Source organism: Oryzias latipes, chromosome 24, assembly GCF_002234675.1.
Source record: "Oryzias latipes chromosome 24, ASM223467v1".
Lineage (NCBI taxonomy): Eukaryota > Metazoa > Chordata > Actinopteri > Beloniformes > Adrianichthyidae > Oryzias > Oryzias latipes.
The window spans coordinates 13545812-13565046 of record NC_019882.2 but is presented as its reverse complement, the minus strand read 5'-3'; the positions used below and the strand labels follow the sequence as shown (position 1 = coordinate 13565046).

Sequence of the window (19235 nt, the reverse complement as noted above, 5' to 3'; positions counted from 1 at the left end):
GTGTATGAAGTTGGGAAGGTGATGAAAAACAGCTATTTATTAATTTTCTAATATTTTTGGATGGTTTGTTTCATAGTATCTTTGGAGAAATTTGAGTATTAAACTAAATTCCAATTGTTTTCAGGAAATGGGGGTTTGCGTCAGTTTACGACGTTATCAGCAGTTTACGGTGGGGAGCCGTACTTCGTCGCAACGTGGAGTTGTTTACAATTTTCCAGCTGCTCTTGATGGAATAAGTTAAATGTAGACGGTTTTATTCACGAAGCAACGTATTTAAACCAGGACTGTGTCCCTAAAAGAAGACATGGGTAAACCAAAGAGAAAAAGTGAGAACAAGTTTATCTCAAAATTTTTTTAATAAGGCTTTCCTAGTAGTAGCATGCCGAAATGCTAACCGCTAATTTGACGTGAAAGGATTACATTATTTTTGTTAGCTTAAGTTAATGTGGTTGTTTTGTTCTTCCAAAAACGTTAATTTGGCGCAGTTGTGCTCAAATTTACTAGCTTTTTTTTCTGTTTGTCAGGTGATCAGAGCCGGGCCGAGCTGATGATGATGACCATTGCAGACGTGATCAAGCAGTTGGTTGAAGCTCACGAAGAGGGAAAAGACATTAACCTCAACAAGTGAGATCTCGATAAAAAACTATAGCTCTACAAATAGCTCCTCCAAAAAGTCTTTATAGTTTATTAAATTATATTTTCTCAGGCCTAAAGTGTGTCTTTATGAACCTTTCTTGCTATGCTTATATTTTTTAAATGTCCAACAGTCACATTTCAGTAACTGCTGATAAAAACTGAATCCTTTTTTGATGGAAAAAAACGTTATATGGATAAAAGCTAATTGCTCCTTCCTAAATATAGCATATGATGCAAAACTTAATATATTCCTTAAAAGAACTGCTATAATAAATGCACACAAAATTAATTATTAAACACAAAATAAAGTATTGATTAAAATTGAATGGGTCAATTCTTTGATAAATTGCTTCTGTGTAATTTATTTTAGAGAATGCTCAACAGTTGGGTTTTTTTTATTCCAAAAATTAATGTGTAATCGAAGGCAGCAAGTTATCAAATGTAAGGTTCCATTTTTTTAACTAATTGTTTAGTAGGTGTGTTTTCTTTTATTGAAAATAATGCCAGAATTAAAAAGTCAACACATTTTGATAGTTTCCATTATATTTGAACAACCTGTTGCCTATTTTCCTACATTGTGGATGGTTTTAGAAATGTTTCTGATCTAATTATATGTTCTTTGATCATTTTATGTTCATCTTATTTGTTTTAAACAGGGTGAAGACTAAGACTTCAGCTAAATATGGGCTTGAAGCCCAGCCCAGATTGGTGGACATCATTGCAGCCGTTCCCCCGCAGTACCGCCGTGTTCTGGTCCCCAAACTCAAAGCCAAACCAATCCGCACGGCCAGTGGGGTAAGAATTTAGTGTTTTGTTATTATTCATCAAATTGTGCTAAACATCACATATTCTAATGCTTAGACGTTTATGGTGATGTATTACGCACACTTGGTTTTCTTGGTACAGCAAATGTGTGTACATAATGTTCAAACTAATTATATTTTAAAGTCCCACTCTGATCATCTTTTGATCTATTCTCAAACCGTTCCCAGTTCTCTTTTAGTTGTGATTATGCCGTTTTTAGCCCAAAAGAAAGAAAAAAAACACCTGTCATTTTTTAGGACATTGTTTCTGCAGAGCGTCAGAAGTTCATCAGAAAATCACCACTGAATTGTGGGCGGGACCCCAGGTGCGGGGAAACCGCAAAAACCGAAAAAAATGGGGGGCAACATTTGAGCGATCCAGCCGTACAGTTTTGAACCAATTTCAGTTCATACAAGGAAAACAAAGACGTGCATGGATGCATTTGTCTGCAAGTGGAGGCATCAGAATGGAGCGTATTTTCTACTTCACAAATAAGCTCTTTTCTTAAACAACTTTGGTATTCATCTCCTTGATTCTCAATGATTTGAATAAAGAAATATACAGAAATGTAATTTTAAACTTAATTTTCCTCTGTATTTAACCTCCACCATGGAAAAAATACTACAAGAACATATTAGTTCAATAAAGTTCATAGTGTCTGTATTGTTAACTGACTTCTTAGGTTCTTCTATTGTCAGACATAGTTGTGTTTTTCACAAATCTAACGTTTTTCAATGGACGTCTTCCGTCTTCGTCAGAGTTGTCGTGCATGACGAAGACATCCTTCAACACATGTAAGGTATGTGAAAAACACAACCGTGTCTGATAATAGAAGAACCGAAGAAGTCAACTACAAGAACATGTTAAAAATACCAAAAATACTATTTTCGTTGGAGTGGATTTTTAAGATGAAAGTTTTAACGTTAAAGTCTGAGCACCACTTTAATGTTTCAGAGATAATTTTTAATAGCTTTGTTGCAGATTGCTGTTGTTGCTGTGATGTGCAAACCACATCGATGTCCTCACATCAGCTTTACAGGAAACATCTGTGTGTGAGTGCTTTGCTTTAAAAAAAGATTCATTTAGAAAAGATTTCAGCTGTAAACCTTTAAAATCAGAATCTCTTTTGTGTTTTCCTTGAGGCACGCACACATTTACTAGTAATAATTCATTATTTATTGAGATTCCATATTTGGCAACATGCTTTATGCCAAAATTGCGTTTCTCCTTTATTTTGCAGCTACTGTCCAGGTGGACCTGACTCGGATTTTGAATATTCCACACAGTCTTACACCGGCTATGAAGTGATTCTTCTTCATTTCATTCATATACACAACAATATTTTGTTTTTTAATGCATAATGATTTAATAATAATTTTGTTGGGTTTTTTTTGTGAATAAACCCAAGAAAATGTAGACTTGCTCAGAAATATTCAATGATTATTGACATTCTTCCTTCATTGTTCCACCGCTGTCAGCCGACGTCCATGAGAGCGATTCGAGCTCGTTACGACCCCTACCTTCAGACCAGACATCGAGTGGAGCAGGTCAGCGTGGCTTTAGACCCTCCACACAACATCATGTCTGTGTTGTTGCTTAGATTTTCAGTGCAGTTTTGTTGCTCAATCCTTCTGTGTTGTAGCTTTACATTTCCCATAATTCCTCTTAAACTGTCACACGATTAACCTCTCATTAGACTAAAATTCCCCACAAATCCGCTTCTGCAGTTAATTGCTTTGACGCACAAACATCGTCATTAGCATTGGTGGTATATTTGGAACTCTGTAATAATGTCACGGCTTTTATCACCCCGCACAGCCCAGATATAATTATTCCATCTTTTACATTTATTGTCACATTAATCTAAGGCAGCTGAGCAGTTTGTGTAAAAGAAACAGTTAATGTACGTTTAAAAAAGTTTTCATCTCATTTATTTATTGTTTTTTTTTGCTTTATGAAATATGATGTAATGAGTTAAAAACAGTTGATCTGATTTTTCAAAAACAGAACATTGAATATTATAGCAGTTTGACTGTATTTGACTTGTAATTCAAAATGTAGATTAAAAAAAGCATTTTTGTATGATTATAAAAAATATGCAATCTTTTTATCACAAGGTTCAAAAATATAAATGTCAAAATATTTGGTTCATTAATAAAACATTTTTAACCTATAAATATGCAGTTTTAAAAAATGAAATAAAAATAAGAAAACCCAGTAAACGCTCTAAAGTAATCCTCTGTTGCATCCAATGCAGCTGAAGCAGTTGGGTCACAGTGTCGATAAGGTGGAGTTCATCGTGATGGGCGGGACGTTCATGGCGCTGCCCGAGGACTACAGAGATTACTTCATCAGGAACCTGCACGACGCGCTGTCAGGACACACCTCCAACAGCGTGGCAGAGGCTGTCAGGTACCCAACGAAATCCACATGTTCATTTACGCCACTGTTATTATGAAGTTGAGCTGATGATGGAAGCTGCAGTGACTGGACCAAGCAGCTGTCTGGGTTCTTCATGTGATGGCGAGACTTAATGGCTCCTGAAGAACAGCACACCTGCATTGGTGTTGTCTTTGTGGTGTGCGGAGAAGACTTTTAAAGTGATGGAAAGCACCTTATGTGGACATTTTTAGATTCTAAATTCTGTTTATTTCTCAATTAAGCTGCATTATGATTGTTCTTCAGTGTTTGTTAGAACAAAAACCATTTAAATCATTCAGTGGTCCGTTTGGATTGTTCTGGAAGCTCTCGGAAGCAAAGGAGGGTAAAGGCTGGTAAAACCAGTCAGTCAGGGTAAGTGCAGATGGGTTACAGGTGTGTATATGGTGTCAATTCAGCGCCTAATGTATTGCACATCAAAACCATAAAACCGTGAATCAAAATGCATAAATTGAGAACCAAAACCCAGAATTTGCAACCAATGTCGGAGATGTCTTGCCTCCCCTCCCTTTTATTGGCGTGTCGTTGATATGACAGGTTTTAGAATCGCAACCGCAAAAAATAGAAGCGCAACTCCAAAAGACGATTTCAGAAAAAATATTGGAGCACCGCAGGGAACAGTTCTGGCTCCGTTCCTGTTCACTGTCTACACCGCAGACTTCATGTCCAGCTCAGCATCTTGTCACCTGCAGAAGTTCTCGGATGACTCTGCCGTTGTCGGACTAATCATGGATGACGATGACAGAGAGTATAGAGAACTGATTCAGAACTTTGTGGACTGGTGCCAGCGGAACTACCTCCAGATTAATGCAGGGAAAACCAAGGAGCTGGTGGTAGACTTTCGCAGGCACACTCACTCTACAATAGCACCGGTGTACATCCAAGGAAGGGACATAGAGAGAGTGGATTCATACAAGTACTTGGGTGTTCACCTCAACAATAAACTGGACTGGTCACACAATACAGAAGCACTGTACAAAAAAGGACAGAGCAGACTTTATCTGCTGAAGAGAGTGAGGTCTTTTGGAGTGCAGGGATCACTCCAAAAGACTTTTTATGACTCTGTAGTGGCATCAGCCATCTTTTATGGATTGGTCTGCTGGTGTAGCAGCATCTCGGCTGCAGAAAGGAAGCGGCTGGAGAAGCTTGTGAAGAAGGCCAGCTCCGTTCTGGGGCTGCCTTTGGACTCAATGCAGGAGGTGGGAGAGAGGAGGATGGTAGCTAAGCTATCATCCATGATGGAGAACGACGCCCACCCCATGTATGAGTCTGTGTCCTCTCTGTGCAGCTCCTTCAGCGTCAGACTGAGACATCCTAAGTGTCTGAAGGAGCGACACTGCAGGTCGTTTCTACCTGCTGCCGTTAGACTGTACAACGTTAACTGCTCCCAGTGAACCACGTTAAACAACATCATCGGCTCTGTCATATTTCTTTTATCCTGTGCAATACCCGATATATGGTCATCCTGTGCAAATTTTTTTTGGGAAATGTATGTGTATATTGTTTATATATGTGAGTATATTGACTCCATAGTTTGTTTCTTTTATATATTGCTCTCTCTCTGCCCTGTACTGCTGCCCCAAAAAGGAAATTTCCCCATCGTGGGACGAATAAAGGAATATCTTATCTTATCTTATCTTATCGGCACATGACAAATATGATTGCACTTTGGGTTCTATCATTTGGTTACATATTATGGGTTTTGGTTCTTAATTTATAGATTTTGATTCACGGATTCTGGATTTTGATTTGTGGTTTTATGGTTGTGATACGCAATACATTGGGCCCTGAATTGACATTGAATTAATTATATGTGTGATCCAGCACACCTGTGGAGACTCAACAAAAACCAGCAGGAAGAGACCAGAGGAATGCACTAGTAGAAATAACCACAAGAGGGAGACAGAGGGACAAGGCAAACCATGACACAGTCAAACTTTAGATGGTTTGATTTGAGATTCTTCTTTTTTTGTTTGTTTTTGTCTCATGCACACTGTCTCCTGAATTTAAACACACATCTAATTGGGCTCAGCTTTAAAGATACTTCCCTGTGATCTTTTTTGTGCTGCTTTTTCCGCCCCCGTCTGGTGCCTCAGTGCCTTTGTCTTCACTTTTCTGCAGGCAGACATGCAGACGTTTGCATGTTAGACCGCCACCTCAGCTTCTGCTTCATTCATATTATTAGGAGAACTTGTAGTATTTGGATGGTAACACTGGGTTATTGTCGCCTATAGGTGAATTCATTTGCTTGTAGTTCAATATTCCTTTTTGGTTGAACTTACAAATGTTGTGTTTTATATTTCAAATGCCTTTATTTGTCAATTAAATTTCTATTCTGTCTCTGATAATAAGTTTCAATACTAAAATATATAAATATATGCAAATGTATATATTACTGAAAAAAATCCTTATATTCTTATTATTAATATTTACATTTCATATTTAAAGGTAGACCAGACAGAATCATGTTTTTTAATACACAGATCAATAAATGCTTAATTTTTTTAAATATCCTTATAATTGTTAGAAATACAAAATAATATAAAGGATTAAATGAAGGTTTTGTCCACCAGATGGAACCAATGTATCTTATTTTTTTTGTTCTATATTTTTGCACCCACAGATTTGTTTCTATTCTGTTCTAAACTGTAAGGATCTTAAAACAAAGATACAAAACATGTGACTTGATGGAAATTAACCTAATATAAATGAAAAGGTTAAGCCAGAGTGTCGGAATAAAGTCTTCAAGATGTTTTTCATTTCCAGAAAAGTGTTAGATTTGCTTTTAAACCAGTGTTTCTCCATGCATCATGCAATTTACTGAGTCGGTGAATCATTTTTTTAATCAATCTATCGTTGTAAAATACAGGAAGTAAAAGATCATTTCAAATTTAACAATTTAGAGGAGTTATTTATTTATATCATGGCTTTAATCCTTTCAGCAGTTCATTATTGTTCTTAATAAACCTAAAACAGTTCTGTTTGTGTTCTGATTGCTGTTACCTAACATTTTGTATTATTCTGGTGTTTTGTTATGATCGATTGCAGCTGTGATCCTCTTTACGTTTACCTGTTAAGATTGGCAGAAACTAAAGGAACTCCGTAGACGTAACTGTTGAATAAAACCACTGAAAATGGATCGGGGAAGATGAGCGAGGCCTCTCTCCGTAGGTCCTCTTCAGCGCTACAATCGATTTCTCTTTTCTCCCAGTTCGACCTGCTTTGAGTGAAGCCAGGCGCACGTCTGCTCGGTCTAGATGAGACTTTTTTTTTTTTTTTCCACCTTCTCTTGATTTAAAACGATTTCTAGAAATGAGCAATTTATGAACAACAACTTCATTCAGGTGATTTAATCCCAGACTGGCTGATTCACAGGAATGGAGAGTTCAATGATGGCGTTGACTGTGTTTTCTTTGCTAAAGGCAGATGGGTGGCAGGCAGCTGTCTAATGAGCGCCGTTATGGCCTTATTTTTGGGCTCTTCTTGGAGGATTGTTGCTGAATTGCTGGCGGGTGAGAGGAGCTAATATCAGTGTTGCTTACCTGAATTGTTCAGTAAAAAACTATGAAGAAAAAGAAAAACAGCTGCTATTTATGTGGATGAGGGGGAAAAGTCCTAAAGCAGAGGAATTGCTCATGGATGCTTCATAAAACATATCACATTTAATCTGGCAAATCTCAACATCCATTTGAATTTCTTGTGGATAAATTCCAGCTCGTCTGTTGGGGATGTCCTGCCCTTGCTGCCACATGCTGTCTTATGGCTGATTTAGCAATGCCAGAAATGGAGACTCATCAGACCAGGCTGCGCTTTTCCAATCTTCTATTGTCCAGGTTTGGTGAGTCTGTGTGAATTAAAGCCTCAGTTTCCTGTACTTAGGTGACAGAAGTGACCCTGGTGTGGTCTTCTGCTGCTGTAGTCCATCTGCCTCCAGGTTGGAATTGTTGTTCATTCAGAGATGCTCTTCTGCAGACCTCGGTTGTAACCAGTGGTTATTAAGTTCCTGTTGCCTTTCCATCAGTTGGATATTATTCTTTTTAAACCTTAGAGATGGTTGAGGGTGGAAATCCCAGTAGACCAGCAGTTTCTGACCAGCCCGTCTGGTACCAAATACCATGCCACGTTTATTCACTTCAATCACCTTTCTTCCTCAATCTGATGCTCGGTTAGAACTCCAGCAGATCGTTTTGTCCGTGTCTACATGCATAAATGCACTGAGCTGCTGCCATGTGATTGGCTGATTAGAAATTTGCATTAACGAACATTTGGACAGATTTAGTTAATAAAGTGGCCATGAGTTTATTTACATGTGAGGTTAATTTCATGTAAAATAATACATCTGTACTAAAACCAGCATTTTTGTCCCTTTTAGCACATTATACTTTTTCTTTTCAGCAGACTTGTGTCCAGGCAAAAGACTACATTGATTGAAACAATCATTTAATCCCGCTTGAGACTTTGTTTTGTTCACAATCTATCCTCCATAAAGTAGCAGAAGCAAACAAAAGCTGTTTCTATTGCAGGAAAAAAGGAAGCGCATCCTCCCTTCTTTTGTTTTAAAGTGTCTTTTGGGGGAAAAGATGCCATATTAGAAACAAGCAGCTTTTTAAAATACTATTTCATACATGCTGACAGATACCCTAAAACTAGAAACTATCTGCTAATTTGGGTTTATTTGGACTTTGGCGACGTGGTCTTCATCTTTGTGTTTTAGTCCATTACCTGATTTGTTTAGGAGTAATAGAAAAAAAATATCAAACTTGTTGTTACCTTTGAAGGCTCTGCTGGTTTGTTCTTGACAAACCTGGGTGCACAGACAGTTTTGGTATTATCTTTGCTAATGCAGTGGCTTCTTTATTTACAAATTAGACATGTCCTGCCACCTTGGATGTTATGTCTTAATTACGTGATTTCCGCTTCCTGTGTTCCGTTTACATGCACAGATGTCAAAGTATAAGATTAATCAGGTGGACTTGCCAAAAAAATATCAAATTTCCGGAAAGAAATCTAGCTTTGATCTGATTTCTCATTATCAGACAACTGTTTAATTTGATAAATAATATTAGATTATCCTGTTTACATGCTCACCTGAAAAACCTCCTATCTCAAGTTATTAGAACTACTGTAAATATATTATTAAACATTATAGATAGATAGATATTTGGCTTAAAATTAGCTTCTTTTAGGGAAAACAAGGTTTGTTTTTGCTCTTTTGGGTCTGGTTTTTAAATAGACTCAGGCCTTCTTTCATATCGCTGTTTTTTTTCTAACTGGATGTCGGTTTAGCGTTTGATGGCGATCTCTGATCTTTAATCACTGATGCAGAACAACTCCGATCAGACGGATCAACAGGATTGTCTTCACGTCTGCGGTGTTTTTTTCTTCTGGCTCTGTGAGAACACTCATGGCAGTGAGTGTTGCTTCATGTGCTCCTCTGTCATCAGGCTTGGTTGAGATGATTACAGTAGTTGTCGAGGCTGCTGCTCGTTGTGGAAATAACACGGTGCAAGGTTTAATTAGGTGATATTTCAGGTGTTTGGGCGTAAAAACCGAATGTGTGCGTGACGCTCACGTCTGTGCCTCTCCGTGCGCACACCCCGCTCTCGGTGGCATCAAGATACTTTGCGATAAGAGTCTGAAAAAGCTAATAGACTTTTTATTGATTCATCTCACACAATCTGATCATCCCCTCTGGAGCATACACTCTTGTAATTAGAGTAAATCAGCCAGCCGACTGTAAAAGATGGACATTTATTGCTAACAGATACAAAATCTGAGGGAATACAGCTAGATGATGGTCATTTGAGCAGCTGGAGTGGAGAAAATAACAGCTGCCTCATGTACTGAGACGACGTGTCTGTTAGGCCACTTATGTTGTTTTTGTGGCATCGAGCAGCTGCTCTAATGACTTTAGAAGTTGTACGTGAATCAGATTCAGAGGAGGTGAGGCTTTGACTGCGTCTGTGAAGCTCCCATTACGTTTGGAGAAGGCATTGCTCACAATTTTCCCATTTTATAAGAGTTCCTTGAAGCAGCTTCTATTATTGAGCAAAGCATGCATGAGCCGGCGTCACATACTGTCATGATGAGGTACTTTAGGTTTTTTTCCCCTTTAAATATCATAATTTTCCCAGAGCAACTGTTTGGATGAATTGATTACTGGAAGCACTTACACACATTTTGTGTTATTTATCCCAACAAATGTTTTGCTAAAACTTTCAAAAAGTTATATTCAGAATTCTTTTTTAAAAATGAATTATATTTTAAAGTTCCAGTTCAATCATCTTTCTATCTATTTTTAACGTGTTCCCAGTGGTCTTTAAATTCGGATTTTGCAGTTTTCAGGCAAAAATAAAAATAATTGTTTTCTTGGACATAGCTTCTGCAGAGCAGCAGGCTTTAATTAAAAATTCTCCTCTGGGTTGTGGGTGGGGATGTTGGCATGGAACAACCCCGCCCCCCTTCCCCTCCTTGTTGTCAAGCGAGCAGGGAGCTTGTGGCCCACCCAGCGTTTTTCCCCGTAACAAATGTAATCTTTTTTTATATTTTTTTTTTCTCATCTGCTCCTGATCCTTAACAACTTTAATAAAGAAATATTTAAGTCTAATTTTCTTTATTCATGTTTTCCATCGTCAGAAAAACGTCACAAAAGCATTTTAAAAACACGATTTTCATAGGATGTTAAATAGTAATGAGTAGTACTGACATCTGCTGTTGAAAGGTGGTAACGCAGCCTACAATAAAACCACAGACATTTTTTTTCAGCCACACTCTTTACTTTCGAGATTTTGTTCAGATCAATTTAGTCTTTTTTTTTCCTGGCCCAACCATAAACCAAAGTTTATTGGAGCTTATCAAAAAACCTTAGCAGTCTATGGAGTTGTGCACGATTGTTTAGGTTTAAGAATAGAATTGATCTCTGCTTGAAGACGGAATCACGTCTTTTCCTGTTTTATTTACAAAAAGCAAAATAATCGTTTAAAAGGCAAAGCTCGAAAGTCCAACTTTTCATCAGCACTTAAATGTGTCGGGCATTTGTGAGCCGTGTCTCAATAGGTTCACATTTACTTAGCCTTTTGAACATCTGCTTAAAATAGAAACACATTGTAAATATGTGTTAATTATACAATATGAATTTGTGACAATAATAAGGATAAATAATTTAAAAATTGCCAAGACATTGTCCTAACTTCTTCTGTTTGCCGTCCTCTTTCAGGGTCATGTTGTAAATGAAGGACAGAAGTGTCCAGCTTGACGTAAAGGAAACTCTAGTTTCCGTCTTTGATGCACGTTTCTGAGTCTTGCGGCGTGGGAAGGGGCGCTCAGGTTTTGTGCATTAATGTGTCGTTAATGTGAGGTTGGAGGTAATTGGCTGCATAATGAGCCGTTTCAACTTACAGCGTGTAAAATGATGTTGCTAAATGAAGTAAAAAAAAAAAGTTTTTTAATTCAAATCTAAAATTCTAGCACTTAATCTCATTAGGAGGAAATGGTAATATTAGAAGGCCATTAGAAGTCAAGGCCAGAGATATTTTGAGAAAAGCGGGTTCATAGGCAGAGATAACATTAACTGAAGGATGGAGTTTTTTTTCCTGCAGGTACTCGGAGCGCAGCAACACTAAATGTGTGGGAATCACCATAGAGACGCGGCCGGACTATTGCCTGAAGCGCCACCTCAGTGACATGCTGAACTACGGCTGCACCCGGCTGGAAATCGGAGTTCAGAGTGTTTATGAAGACGTGGCTCGTGACACCAACAGGTAGAAGATGGATGGATGGATGGATGAGGGCTTTCAGGCTGCAGGCTTTAACATCCATCCGGTTTTCACAGAGGCCACACGGTGAGAGCCGTGTGCGAGTCTTTCCACCTCGCAAAGGACGCCGGCTTCAAAGTGGTCGCCCACATGATGCCGGACCTGCCAAACGTGGGCATGGAGAGGGACGTGGAGCAGTTTATCGTAAGAATCTCACTTCTTCGCTGTTTTATTACTCAATATTATGCAACATTTTAACTAAAAGTGCCAGACAGTTACAAACTAACGTGGTTTGGAGCTTCTGCACGAGTAGAAAGATCCTTTTCGTCTTGGCAGATGTTCATATTTTTCTGTGAAACACTGATTCTTAATAAGAAATGCAGCAATTTTTCAGTGAAATTAGAGTACAATGTGGCGGATAATTTAAGTCCTTCAAGTTCCAAATCAAGCTGATCACTAGACACCTTTCAGAGGAGCAACACTTTGTTCTTCTGCACCCTTTATGGAAAAGAAGAAGCCGCTTTTAGGAACTTTTTGCCACAAAGTCGGTTATTCCAAGCCTGGAAACCAAGAACAAACTAACCAACAGGATCTAAACCAGTTCTTCTATTTCTATTCCTTTCATTTCTAGTAGAAGTGGTTGCCTTGAGTGTTGCCAGTTATAAAATCCTGGCTGATTCTTTTATTTTTGATTCACGATTTTGTCGTGCATGTCCAAATACATGAAGCCTTCTAGGGAACTGCACTGATTCCCCGTGTTCCCCGACTTTTTCCTCGCCGACTTTCATTTTGATCTTAGTTCAGAGGTTTCCTGGGTTTCTGTCAGACTCCGTATCCAAATATAGATTTGTCTGGCATCCCTGCTCGCCGCGGGGAGCCATGCCGCCAATCCAATATAATGACATTTTCCCTCAAAAATGATTTGTTGTTCATTTTTAAATAAGCCTAAAAATAGTTGTGGAAGCTGCGTGCGGAGTTGTTCATTAGGGCTTATTGTTGGCGGGATTAGTAATCAGACCTTATTCCCTTACTTGGCGTCGGAGTGCGTCATTAGTTTTCACCTCACAGTGGTGTAGCAACAAGTGAGTCCTACGTGCTGCATCCTAAAATAGCAGAAAACAAAAGCTGTGACAGTCGCTCAAAGCTTTAGCTGGGATGTGGAGAATTGTGTCAGGTGTTGTTTTACCAGCAGGTTCACTGATTCACTTATTTCTCTTAAGCCTGATTAGAAACAGCTAGGATGTCCAACAGTGTTTTTCCCAACTAAGCTGACTGCAGGATGTAAATGAAGGCTCGGTTTGAAGCTGTTCTTTGTGGAGCGATAAAACACAAACAAATTTTTTTTTTAGGATTTGAAATTCAGTTTCTTTGAGACCTTCATTGTTTAAGATAGAAACATAAAACCGACGATAGTCCTGCAGCTTTCAGTGATCAGATGAGCTGGAGAAGTGTCCCTCGGTCTTATGTTAGGCACAAAGAAAGAAGAATTCAATGGATTTAGGGATTTAAAGGGATATAAAGAGTTTAGTTGACTTGTTAGCGTGTTTTATATATTATGGTTATCAGGATAATTGTTCATAGCCCTCGACTACGTGCGTTCAAGCAACAATGAAAAACCTAAGTTAAAGGGCATGAATGTGCGTTTCGGGATTCCGCGTTCAAAGCTCTGACGTTCACATGTAGCTACACACATCTTTAAGAGCGTTTTCGGTCATGGAACGCGCATTGCAAGTTAAACCAGGCCAAACTTTGACCAGTCAGGGACTCTGACTTGATAGTGCCGTATGGATGGCGTCCCTTTTAATTCATGGATGTGCCAACCGGTTTTTAAATAGATCAAGGAGGAGAAATGAATAATTGCGGTTTGTGCCTGGCAGGAATTATGACATCAAGTGTTTCACACATCGGGATAGAGCTGTAAAAGAAAAAAGAAAAACTTGTAGCAAGATGTACAAGATTTGCTGTATTTTGACATTTCACAGCAAGCCTTTTCCAGCTGTAGGTGGCAGACATGAGGTTAATATCGATTATCGCCAGTCCACTGTGAACACCAGGGGCTAAGAGCACCTCCTTGAGCGCACGTTTAGAGTGTTGGTTGTGCACACAGCTTTACGGTAGTGAAGTGTGCATATATTCAGTGTATGATTGCTATTTCTTTATTATGATTTATCATAATAACTGTTATCTTTCAAGATGAAATGTCTTTTCATGTTCCTGTACTGTGATTTGATCCACTTCTCCCAAAAGTGCGATTTATACTTCAGTGAAACTTGCAAATGGTTTTTGTTTTTGCTACTTTGGAATTTTTGGCTACTGCGACTTGGACTCCGGAGCGACTTATAGTCTGAAAAATAGGGGTCTGCCATTTTTAGCTAAAGCTTTCTGGAACATAGTTTCTGCAGAGCAGCAGTAGTTCATTGTGGGCATGAAGCAACCCCGCCCCCTTTCCCTTCCTCATTGCTGACAGCTTGGAGCAGGAAGCTTTTAACACGCCCAGTGACTTTTCCAAGTAATTTTTCTTTTCGTCTGCTCCTGATTCACAACGATTTGAATAGAAAATACTCAAAAATGCAACTTTAATCCTCAGAGCTCTTATCTTCTCTATATTTAAATGTCTGCATCTGACTTGAACCTTACATTTTTCTTGTGTACCATTTTTTTTTCTCCTTTCATTTTGCTCCGGTCTTAAATCTCCTTACTTTTCTCCTGCATTGTCATATTTCAGTCTCATTCTCCTCGTCTTTTCTTATCCCTCTCTCTCAGATTATACAATTTATGAGTGACTCCCGTTTGCTCCACTTCTCCACATCCAATCTTCATGCCTCACTGACTGCAAGCTGTGAGGGGAAAAAATATGCAGGTTATTTATAAAAAAAAAAACTGGTGAGGATTCTAGAAGTTTGTTGTGGTTTTTTTTTTTTTCTGGACGCCTTAAAGGCCAAATTTATCGTAATGGCAATATCAGCCGGCACGATACATGTAGCGCAAAATATGACGTTAGTTAGCGTAATCACAGTAAGGTTTGTTTTAGCGATATCCGTCTGCTTTAAACATTTCAGAAGTCCTCAAATAAAATTTAAAATAAAACAGCTCAAAGGCTAAATGGTATATTATTCATGTATAAAAAAACTATTGTGAGATTTATTTTCAAGCAAAACGTTGTTTTCTAAAACAAATTTTCTCTATAAAAAGCCTAAAAATTGTCAATTATTTGTTCAAAATTCCACACATGGAGGCTGTATGAAAGAAAAAGCCTTTCTTGTTTTTCTTTGAGCAAAACAATCTGCACTCAGACTCATTCTTCAATCACTTACAGTTGAAGGTTTTTGTTTCATTTTTTTGTCTGATTTCATTGAAACCCTGCAGAGCGATGTCAGAAACATTTCTCTCTTTTTCAGCCCTAAACTCAGTGATAGAGATGGGGATCCTTTTGTTTGCTTTACTCTAACAGCTGTAGTTTTAATGCACAGATCTGCTCCACTCGCAGGTAAATAAAACTCCTTCAATCTCAGCCCACAATCCTCTGTTGCTTCCAATCTGTAGTGCAGAAATCTCCAAAATAGCCTCAGGCTGTAGTAGCTGTTGATTTTCTGCCCCCTCCCGTTCCTAAAGCCTTCTCTGCAGAACCATTCAGGACACGCCATGCGATTCTGAGCTGTGAGATTAGGAAATCCCGATAATGCTCCTACTTTTGGAAAATGTGCCTCGATTCTAGATCTTCATGGTCGTAATCATTGTTTTTGTGCAGAAGGGGAATGGGGGGGGGGTGTCTCTGATTCTCCTCACGGCACAAAATCGGCTGCAGCATTCATGTCCTTCAGCCGGGTCGTCCTCTCCATGTGACTTTACAGTTTGGTGAACACTCAAACTCTGCTGGCTGCTGCCGCTGAATCCAAACATCTGTGTTTGTCGCAGGAGTTCTTCGAGAACCCGGCCTTCCGGCCCGACGGTCTGAAGCTCTACCCGACCCTGGTGATCCGAGGGACGGGCCTGTACGAGCTGTGGAAGACGGGCCGCTACAAAAGCTACACGCCCAGCGCTCTGGTGGACCTGGTGGCCCGAATCCTGGCATTAGTGCCACCGTGGACACGAGTGTATCGAGTGCAGAGGTAGAGCCACTCTGATGAAGATGGTGTTTTGAGCATGTTCTGGTGGCATTTTTAATCTTAAAGTTATTTTTCTGAGTATTTCTTTATTCAAATACTTGTGAACAGATAAAAAAGGCAGTTTGAAGAAGACTATATTTGTTGCAGAAAATACACTGCAGGCCACAAGCTCCCTGCATCGCATAAACAGAGAGCTCTCAGTTACGACAAAGTGTTATTTTGATTTCGGCTAAAAACAACATAATCCTGATTAAAAGACCACTGGGAACGTGCTTAAAGTAGATCAACAGATGGGTCCAGTTTGGTGGTGAACTCTCCCCGCCTGCCTCCCTCAGGGACATCCCCATGCCGCTGGTGAGCTCCGGGGTGGAGCACGGGAACCTCAGAGAGCTGGCTCTGGCCAGGATGAAGGACATGGGAACCCAGGTGAGATTTCTGCAACTAAAATCACCTGTTGAGCTTTTGTTCCGCGCTGACGTGCAGAAAGCTGTACCTGCCGCCTTTTCCCAAAGTTTCTTTGGGTTGAGAGTACGTGGAGGGGGAATAAGTCATTTTCATACAGAGTGGCAGAAGCCACCTCAAAGCGGAGGGATGTTTGATGTCAAATATGGAACTTCATATCTCCAAGGCAGACACTTTCCCTTCTACATCCTCACCTTTTTTTTTTTTTTCCATGAAAACACTTTTCAAGGCTGTGGATTTTGTGCCATTTGAACCGTTTGTCACTATAGTTCAAATAAAAAGGAAATGAATTTCCTCTTTGTGCAGTGTCGAGATGTGAGGACCCGAGAGGTGGGAATCCAGGAAATCCACCACAAAGTCAGACCTTACCAGGTAACAGAATGACGACGGTGGAGGAAGAAGTTCTGCTTTCAGCGTCTGCACTAAGTGTCGCACCTGCATAATCAGGTGGAGTTGGTGAGGAGGGATTATGTGGCCAATGGCGGCTGGGAGACCTTCCTGTCCTACGAGGATCCGGAACAGGACATCCTGATCGGCCTGCTTCGCTTGCGCCGCTGCTCTCCGCAGTCTTTTCGTCCAGAGCTGAAAGGGGGCGTGTCCATCGTGCGAGAACTTCACGTGTATGGCAGCGTGGTGCCAGTGAGCAGCCGCGACCCCAGCAAGTTCCAGCATCAGGTGATTAAATCCTCCCTGCAGGCGATGAAGGAACCAATTAGTCAAAGTGAACATCCCAATCCGAATTTTTGGATCAACTGTGTCCTGTGTAGGGGTTTGGGATGATGCTGATGGAGGAGGCTGAGAGGATCGCCAGAGATGAACATGGTTCTGGAAAACTGGCTGTTATCTCAGGTAAAACAAGGAGACATGCCTATTTTTTAATAAAAACCTCACCTTTTTCTGTTTTTAATTCATAGACAGCTTAGTTAAAGACTCTACAAGACCCATTCCAATGAAAATGGTGTTTTTTTAACATGTTCTGGTGGCATTTTTTATTTGATGGACATGTAAAAACAAAATTAAGCTCAAAATTGCATTTCTCACTATTTCTTTTTTCCAATGCTTATTTTTTACATTTATTTGTCACAATAAGTTTTTAGACTGAAATGTGTTTAGATAAATAATAAATTTTGCAAAGTTGGGGTAAAAATTTAAATCAGAAGTTAGACTTTTTTTTTCTTTTGAGTTTGATTTTTTAGAAAATGTATATTGAGACAAGTTTCTCTCCAACATGTTTGTTTCAGAATCAGAAGCCTTTATTGTTTCACTTCATTTTCTGTTTTCCTTTTTTTTTCTGCAGGTGTAGGAACTAGGAACTACTACAGGAAGATGGGCTATGAGTTGGAAGGCCCATATATGGTCAAAGATCTCTACGCTCCTGGAACCAACTGAGTCTCCAAAGTTTTATCTGTTCGCATGGATTTCCGCGCACATACTATGGTATTTATCAAAACGATGTTACGGGGACAGGATTGCCGCGCGGAAACTGTTTTAGCATCAGAGGAGATAATGTCCAGGTCCTTGTGCATCTGCTTTTATCTCAAACGGAGCATGCAGAAGCTGCTGCGTTCCCTCTTTTATTAAGATAAGAACAAACGCGGGAGGATGTGAGGGAGGGAAGCTGCTGGGAACGAAGCCAGTTTCATCTGGTAGGTGACGCTTTGAGTTGAGGAGGAAAACTTTTTTTTTGGAGAAGTAGAAAGCAGTTTAAAACATTCTGGTTGTGCCTCTCTGGACTCGCTCTGCTGGTACTTTATCTAACCTGGGGAGGAACTTTCCGGATCCTTAAAGAACTGCTACGTCTCTGCTGATATCCCAGATTCTTTTTTTCTGCTATTTAACAGAAAAACTATTTCAATCTCAATATTCATTTGTATTTCGGGGGGTGGGTGAAAAATCGACTAAACATTCTCCATGGAAAGCAGAAATTAGGAAAATATCACTTTAAGGCAGGACAAAAATGAATGTAACCTACAGATCATCCTGGTTTTCTTTACTCATTGACTGTTTAGCTTTTTTATATTTCTGTGAATAAAAGTGTCAAATAAATTAGTTTTCCTCCAAAACAGATGAGAGTGTTTGTTTTTGTGCCCTAAATTCTGAGTCTTTTAGGAGTCCAGTAATTGATCTTGGAATTAAGAATTACGCTAAAGGTTATGGCTTAGAGGTAAAGGTCATATTATGGGAGAGATCTGGAAAATCTTCCTCCCCTTAGGAGACTTCTGTCGATTGCTTTGTTTGTTTACCTGATCCAGCTTTTTCAGCTGTATTTCGGTCATCTGGACGTGGACTAAATGCAGCGTTCGGCCACCATCATTGCTAAAGGTTTATCTTTTGAGCGATAAGCCGCATTAGGACTCATTCTCTCGACCTACACCTCATATATGTTCTCAGGGTGACTAAAGCCAAACGCGACCAATTTCCTGGATGTGTGTTTGGTGCTCCACTCGTGACGCAGTCAGCTGCATTCGTGCTTCCTCGCTCACTATCCTCCGTATAATCTGGGAGAACCGCCCCCACCCGCGGGTGCACCCTCGCTGAGTCTGTGCTGAGCTGATTTGTGGTGTAGAGGAGGCAGGAGTTTGCTCTAATCTTCACTGCAACACAGTGAAGGCAATAGGAGTGTGGGTAAACTTTGCAGCCCTGAAGGTTACACTACTTTGTCTGCAAAGATTACAAAAGTAATAGGAGAGATATGGGCTCTGTGAGCTGCATTCAGATTTGAATTTACAGCATATAAAGGAACATTGATAAAAGTAGATCGATATTGTATTGATGAAGGTTAAGCTGGACATATGCATGGCCAGCAATTACTAAGTTTTACCTAAAATGTCCCAATTAAAAATGTAGAGTTAACATGATTGCCAAGCAGAACTCTTCAAAATAATAAACCCGATCTCTCCACATTCTCTGTGTCTACCATGCATTGATATATTGATATACATTGATATACTTTAGCTGGTAGCTCCGCCCACACGCGGCCCCGGTATCAGGCGGGGTGGGCCTTGCACACCCCCAACAACAGGTAAGATGACAG

At 39.7% G+C, this 19235-nt stretch overlaps 1 protein-coding gene across 1 annotated transcript; it reads left to right on the top strand.

The window, feature by feature from the left end:
- Positions 1-179: 179 nt before the first annotated feature.
- Positions 180-18266, top strand: elp3 (elongator acetyltransferase complex subunit 3). The gene is made up of 15 exons (XM_004083675.3): positions 180-326; positions 525-624; positions 1293-1431; positions 2422-2492; positions 2681-2744; positions 2919-2987; positions 3698-3852; positions 11478-11639; positions 11711-11837; positions 15549-15742; positions 16075-16165; positions 16508-16573; positions 16649-16876; positions 16969-17050; positions 17499-18266. Exons 1-15 carry the CDS (start codon positions 305-307, stop codon positions 17588-17590), a joined length of 1662 nt encoding a protein of 553 aa, XP_004083723.1. The 5' UTR covers positions 180-304; the 3' UTR covers positions 17591-18266.
- The last annotated feature ends 969 nt before the right edge of the window (positions 18267-19235 follow it).

Bases quoted from the DNA above. Each gene is read 5' to 3' on its own strand.
- elp3 (XM_004083675.3), top strand. From the start codon at position 305: ATGGGTAAACCAAAGAGAAAAA. The intron at 625-1,292 runs GTGAGATCTCGA...TGTTTTAAACAG, and splicing joins AAAGACATTAACCTCAACAA to GGTGAAGACTAAGACTTCAG. The intron at 11,640-11,710 runs GTAGAAGATGGA...CGGTTTTCACAG, and splicing joins GTGGCTCGTGACACCAACAG to AGGCCACACGGTGAGAGCCG.